Source organism: Bombina bombina, chromosome 9 (genome assembly GCF_027579735.1).
Source record: "Bombina bombina isolate aBomBom1 chromosome 9, aBomBom1.pri, whole genome shotgun sequence".
Classification (NCBI taxonomy): domain Eukaryota; kingdom Metazoa; phylum Chordata; class Amphibia; order Anura; family Bombinatoridae; genus Bombina; species Bombina bombina.
In genome coordinates this window covers 4,521,984-4,529,483 of record NC_069507.1, presented here as the reverse complement: position 1 = coordinate 4,529,483, position 7,500 = coordinate 4,521,984, and the positions used below count along the sequence as shown (strand labels likewise).

The 7,500-nt window shown below is 43.1% G+C and overlaps 1 protein-coding gene across 1 annotated transcript in view; it reads left to right on the top strand.

The window, feature by feature from the left end:
• RUFY2 (RUN and FYVE domain containing 2) overlaps window positions 1-7,500 on the top strand; it is a 293,646-nt gene that overhangs the window by 222,826 nt on the left and 63,320 nt on the right. Inside the window, exons 8-10 of the mRNA XM_053691600.1 lie at window positions 1,070-1,135; window positions 1,220-1,289; window positions 2,236-2,337. Coding sequence (XP_053547575.1) covers window positions 1,070-1,135; window positions 1,220-1,289; window positions 2,236-2,337 — 238 coding nt within the window. The remainder of the gene's footprint in view (window positions 1-1,069; window positions 1,136-1,219; window positions 1,290-2,235; window positions 2,338-7,500) is intronic.

The following is a 7,500-nucleotide window of genomic DNA, read 5'->3' as shown; positions in this document are numbered from 1 at the left end:
ATTCCGCATTTTCACACTGTCTCTGATGGTATAACTAGGGGCCACACATCTATTCCGTATTCTCACACTGTCTCTGCTAGTATAACTAGGGGCCACACATCTATTCTACATTTCTCACACTGTCTCTGCTGGTATAACTAGGGGCCACACATCTATTCCGTATTCTCACACTGTCTCTGCTAGTATAACTAGGGGCCACACATCTATTCTACATTTCTCACACTGTCTCTGCTAGTATAACTAGGGGCCACACATCTATTCTACATTTCTCACACTGTCTCTGCTGGTATAACTAGGGGCCACACATCTATTCTGCATTTCTCACACTGTCTCTAATGGTATAACTAGGGGCACACATCTATTCTGCATTTCTCACACTGTCTCTGCTGGTATAACTAGGGGCCACACATCTATTCTGCATTTCTCACACTGTCTCTGCTGGTATAACTAGGGGCCACACATCTATTCCGTATTCTCACACTGTCTCTGCTAGTATAACTAGGGGCCACACATCTATTCTACATTTCTCACACTGTCTCTGCTGGTATAACTAGGGGCCACACATCTATTCTGCATTTCTCACACTGTCTCTGCTGGTATAACTAGGGGCCACACATCTATTCCGTATTCTCACACTGTCTCTGCTGGTATAACTAGGGGCCACACATCTATTCCGTATTCTCACACTGTCTCTGATGGTATAACTAGGGGCCACACATCTATTCTACATTTCTCACACTGTCTCTGCTGGTATAACTAGGGGCCACACATCTATTCCGTATTCTCACACTGTCTCTGCTGGTATAACTAGGGCCCACACATCTATTCTGCATTTCTCACACTGTCTCTGATGGTATAACTAGGGGCACACATCTATTCCGTATTTCTCACACTGTCTCTGATGGTATAACTAGGGGCCACACATCTATTCCGTATTTCTCACACTGTCTCTGATGGTATAACTAGGGGCCACACATCTATTCTGCATTCTCACACTGTCTCTCCCTTACACCCTCCCATTGTAACATCTGCCATAAGTATTTTGTTTAATTATAAAATCTTATTCTAGTAATCTGCAGGTTGCTGCAATCCTGGACCAGAAGAATTATGTGGAGGAACTAAACAGACAACTGAAGTGAGTGTGGCAGGGCTGGTTCCTATATATGTAGCACAGATCACCCAGTAAGGAGATCACACGTCATTTTCTGTTTTGTTTCAGCGGCACAGTTAGCAGCCTTCATGCCAGGATTGACTCTCTGGAAAAGTCCAACACAAAACTGATTGAAGAGGTTGGTGCATCTCACATGTAGTTTCTTTCCCATCCGTGACTACAGATGATTATTGCATGGGGTCTGTGCTCGTTGTATCACTCAGGTTTGACCACAGGAGCCCCAGATGAAGTTGTTCTTTATCGTTCATACTGACATAACTAAATAACATGCCCCTATCTACTGAGCTGTGCACCTGTAGCCACATCCTCCGTGGTGCAAAACTAGTGAGGGAGAGAAGAGGCGCCACTATCAGCAGATAAAAGCACCTATTGGCCTCGTGCCGGGCACCTCTCAGAGATAAAAGCACCTATTGGCCTCGTGCCGGGCACCTCCTAGAGATAAAAGCACCTATTGGCCTCGTGCCGAGCACCTCTCAGAGATAAAAGCACCTATTGGCCTCGTGCCGGGCACCTCTCAGAGATAAATGCACCTATTTGCCTCGTGCCGAGCACCTCCCAGAGATAAAAGCACCTATTGGCCTCGTGCCGAGCACCTCTCAGAGATAAAAGCACCTATTGGCCTCGTGCCGAGCACCTCCTAGAGATAAAAGCACCTATTGGCCTCGTGCCGAGCACCTCTCAGAGATAAAAGCACCTATTGGCCTCGTGCCGAGCACCTCCCAGAGATAAAAGCACCTATTGGCTTTGTGCCGGGCACCTCCCAGAGATAAATGCACCTATTGGCCTCGTGCTGGGCACCTCCCAGAGATAAATGCACCTATTGGCCTCGTGCTGGGCACCTCCCAGAGATAAATGCACCTATTGGCCACATCCCTTCGTGCTGGGCACCTCCCAGAGATAAATGCACCTATTGGCCACATCCCTTCGTGCTGGGCACCTCCCAGAGATAAATGCACCTATTGGCCACATCCCTTCGTGCCGGGCACCTGTGTTTGTCTTATTCTCTAATTGGTAAATAAGCTATTTGCAGGTGTAGCTAATATGAAGTGTCCTTTACATTCCAGTTAGCGATCGCCAAGAACAACATCATTAAACTACAAGAAGAAAACCACCAACTCAGAAATGAGAACACAGTGATTTTGATGAGAATTCAACACCCTGCTGAGGTATAGTTTGTTAATCACATTCAGGGAGAGAGTATGTACTGCTTGTGTAATGAGATACTATGCACTATGGGTCAGTGATAGAGTCTGTACTGCTTGTGTAATGAGATACTATGCACTATGGGTCAGTGAGAGAGTATGTACTGCTTGTGTAATGAGATACTATGCACTATGGGTCAGTGAGAGAGTCTGTACTGCTTGTGTAATGAGATACTATGCACTATGGGTCAGTGATAGAGTATGTACTGCTTGTGTAATGAGATACTATGCACTATGGGTCAGTGAGAGAGTCTGTACTGCTTGTGTAATGAGATACTATGCACTATGGGTCAGTGAGAGAGTATGTACTGCTTGTGTAATGAGATACTATGCACTATGGGTCAGTGATAGAGTATGTACTGCTTGTGTAATGAGATACTATGCACTATGGGTCAGTGAGAGAGTATGTACTGCTTGTGTAATGAGATACTATGCACTATGGGTCAGTGAGAGAGTATATACTGCTTGTGTAATGAGATACTATGGGTCAGTGAGAGAGTATGTACTGCTTGTGTAATGAGATACTATGCACTATGGGTCAGTGAGAGAGTCTGTACTGCTTGTGTAATGAGATACTATGCACTATGGGTCAGTGAGAGAGTATGTACTGCTTGTGTAATGAGATACTATGCACTATGGGTCAGTGAGAGAGTCTGTACTGCTTGTGTAATGAGATACTATGCACTATGGGTCAGTGAGAGAGTCTGTACTGCTTGTGTAATGAGATACTATGCACTATGGGTCAGTGAGAGAGTCTGTACTGCTTGTGTAATGAGATACTATGCACTATGGGTCAGTGAGAGAGTCTGTACTGCTTGTGTAATGAGATACTATGCACTATGGGTCAGTGAGAGAGTATGTACTGCTTGTGTAATGAGATACTATGCACTATGGGTCAGTGATAGAGTATGTACTGCTTGTGTAATGAGATACTATGCACTATGGGTCAGTGAGAGAGTATGTACTGCTTGTGTAATGAGATACTATGCACTATGGGTCAGTGAGAGAGTATGTACTGCTTGTGTAATGAGATACTATGCACTATGGGTCAGTGAGAGAGTCTGTACTGCTTGTGTAATGAGATACTATGCACTATGGGTCATGAGAGAGTATGTACTGCTTGTGTAATGAGATACTATGCACTATGGGTCAGTGATAGAGTATGTACTGCTTGTGTAATGAGATACTATGCACTATGGGTCAGTGAGAGAGTATATACTGCTTGTGTAATGAGATACTATGGGTCAGTGAGAGAGTATGTACTGCTTGTGTAATGAGATACTATGGGTCAGTGAGAGAGTATGTACTGCTTGTGTAATGAGATACTATGGGTCAGTGAGAGAGTATGTACTGCTTGTGTAATGAGATACTATGGGTCAGTGAGAGAGTATGTACTGCTTGTGTAATGAGATACTATGGGTCAGTGAGAGAGTATGTACTGCTTGTGTAATGAGATACTATGCACTATGGGTCAGTGAGAGAGTATGTACTGCTTGTGTAATGAGATACTATGCACTATGGGTCAGTGAGAGAGTCTGTACTGCTTGTGTAATGAGATACTATGCACATGGGTCAGTGAGAGAGTATGTACTGCTTGTGTAATGAGATACTATGCACTATGGGTCAGTGAGAGAGTCTGTACTGCTTGTGTAATGAGATACTATGCACTATGGGTCAGTGAGAGAGTATGTACTGCTTGTGTAATGAGATACTATGCACTATGGGTCAGTGAGAGAGTATGTACTGCTTGTGTAATGAGATACTATGCACATGGGTCAGTGAGAGAGTCTGTACTGCTTGTGTAATGAGATACTATGCACATGGGTCAGTGAGAGAGTCTGTACTGCTTGTGTAATGAGATACTATGCACTATGGGTCAGTGAGAGAGTCTGTACTGCTTGTGTAATGAGATACTATGCACATGGGTCAGTGAGAGAGTATGTACTGCTTGTGTAATGAGATATTATGCACTATGGGTCAGTGATAGAGTATGTACTGCTTGTGTAATGAGATACTATGCACTATGGGTCAGTGAGAGAGTCTGTACTGCTTGTGTAATGAGATACTATGCACATGGGTCAGTGAGAGAGTCTGTACTGCTTGTGTAATGAGATACTATGCACTATGGGTCAGTGAGAGAGTCTGTACTGCTTGTGTAATGAGATACTATGCACATGGGTCAGTGAGAGAGTATGTACTGCTTGTGTAATGAGATACTATGCACTATGGGTCAGTGAGAGAGTATGTACTGCTTGTGTAATGAGATATTATGCACTATGGGTCAGTGAGAGAGTATGTACTGCTTGTGTAATGAGATACTATGCACATGGGTCAGTGAGAGAGTCTGTACTGCTTGTGTAATGAGATACTATGCACTATGGGTCAGTGAGAGAGTCTGTACTGCTTGTGTAATGAGATACTATGCACATGGGTCAGTGAGAGAGTATGTACTGCTTGTGTAATGAGATACTATGCACTATGGGTCAGTGAGAGAGTATGTACTGCTTGTGTAATGAGATACTATGCACTATGGGTCAGTGAGAGAGTCTGTACTGCTTGTGTAATGAGATACTATGCACTATGGGTCAGTGAGAGAGTCTGTACTGCTTGTGTAATGAGATACTATGCACTATGGGTCAGTGAGAGAGTCTGTACTGCTTGTGTAATGAGATACTATGCACTATGGGTCAGTGAGAGAGTATGTACTGCTTGTGTAATGAGATACTATGCACTATGGGTCAGTGAGAGAGTATATACTGCTTGTGTAATGAGATACTATGCACTATGGGTCAGTGATAGAGTATGTACTGCTTGTGTAATGAGATACTATGCACATGGGTCAGTGAGAGAGTCTGTACTGCTTGTGTAATGAGATACTATGCACATGGGTCAGTGAGAGAGTATGTACTGCTTGTGTAATGAGATACTATGCACTATGGGTCAGTGAGAGAGTATGTACTGCTTGTGTAATGAGATACTATGCACTATGGGTCAGTGAGAGAGTATATACTGCTTGTGTAATGAGATACTATGCACTATGGGTCAGTGAGAGAGTATGTACTGCTTGTGTAATGAGATACTATGCACTATGGGTCAGTGAGAGAGTCTGTACTGCTTGTGTAATGAGATACTATGCACATGGGTCAGTGAGAGAGTCTGTACTGCTTGTGTAATGAGATACTATGCACATGGGTCAGTGAGAGAGTATGTACTGCTTGTGTAATGAGATACTATGCACTATGGGTCAGTGAGAGAGTATGTACTGCTTGTGTAATGAGATACTATGCACTATGGGTCAGTGAGAGAGTATGTACTGCTTGTGTAATGAGATATTATGCACTATGGGTCAGTGAGAGAGTATGTACTGCTTGTGTAATGAGATACTATGCACTATGGGTCAGTGAGAGAGTCTGTACTGCTTGTGTAATGAGATACTATGCACTATGGGTCAGTGAGAGAGTATGTACTGCTTGTGTAATGAGATACTATGCACTATGGGTCAGTGAGAGAGTATGTACTGCTTGTGTAATGAGATACTATGCACTATGGGTCAGTGAGAGAGTATATACTGCTTGTGTAATGAGATACTATGCACTATGGGTCAGTGAGAGAGTATGTACTGCTTGTGTAATGAGATACTATGCACATGGGTCAGTGAGAGAGTCTGTACTGCTTGTGTAATGAGATACTATGCACATGGGTCAGTGAGAGAGTATGTACTGCTTGTGTAATGAGATACTATGCACTATGGGTCAGTGAGAGAGTATGTACTGCTTGTGTAATGAGATACTATGCACTATGGGTCAGTGAGAGAGTATGTACTGCTTGTGTAATGAGATACTATGCACTATGGGTCAGTGAGAGAGTATGTACTGCTTGTGTAATGAGATACTATGCACTATGGGTCAGTGAGAGAGTATGTACTGCTTGTGTAATGAGATACTATGCACTATGGGTCAGTGAGAGAGTCTGTACTGCTTGTGTAATGAGATACTATGCACTATGGGTCAGTGAGAGAGTATGTACTGCTTGTGTAATGAGATACTATGCACTATGGGTCAGTGAGAGAGTATGTACTGCTTGTGTAATGAGATACTATGCACTATGGGTCAGTGAGAGAGTATATACTGCTTGTGTAATGAGATACTATGCACTATGGGTCAGTGAGAGAGTATGTACTGCTTGTGTAATGAGATACTATGCACTATGGGTCAGTGAGAGAGTATGTACTGCTTGTGTAATGAGATACTATGCACATGGGTCAGTGAGAGAGTATGTACTGCTTGTGTAATGAGATACTATGCACTATGGGTCAGTGAGAGAGTATGTACTGCTTGTGTAATGAGATACTATGCACATGGGTCAGTGAGAGAGTATATACTGCTTGTGTAATGAGATACTATGCACTATGGGTCAGTGAGAGAGTATGTACTGCTTGTGTAATGAGATACTATGCACTATGGGTCAGTGAGAGAGAATGTACTGCTTGTGTAATGAGATACTATGCACTATGGGTCAGTGAGAGAGTATGTACTGCTTGTGTAATGAGATACTATGCACTATGGGTCAGTGATAGAGTATGTACTGCTTGTGTAATGAGATACTATGCACTATGGGTCAGTGAGAGAGTATATACTGCTTGTGTAATGAGATACTATGGGTCAGTGAGAGAGTATGTACTGCTTGTGTAATGAGATACTATGCACTATGGGTCAGTGAGAGAGTCTGTACTGCTTGTGTAATGAGATACTATGCACTGTGGGTCAGTGAGAGAGTCTGTACTGCTTGTGTAATGAGATACTATGCACTATGGGTCAGTGAGAGAGTCTGTACTGCTTGTGTAATGAGATACTATGCACTATGGGTCAGTGAGAGAGTATGTACTGCTTGTGTAATGAGATACTATGCACTATGGGTCAGTGATAGAGTATGTACTGCTTGTGTAATGAGATACTATGCACTATGGGTCAGTGAGAGAGTCTGTACTGCTTGTGTAATGAGATACTATGCACTATGGGTCAGTGATAGAGTATGTACTGCTTGTGTAATGAGATACTATGCACTATGGGTCAGTGAGAGAGTATATACTGCTTGTGTAATGAGATACTATGGGTCAGTGAGAGAGTA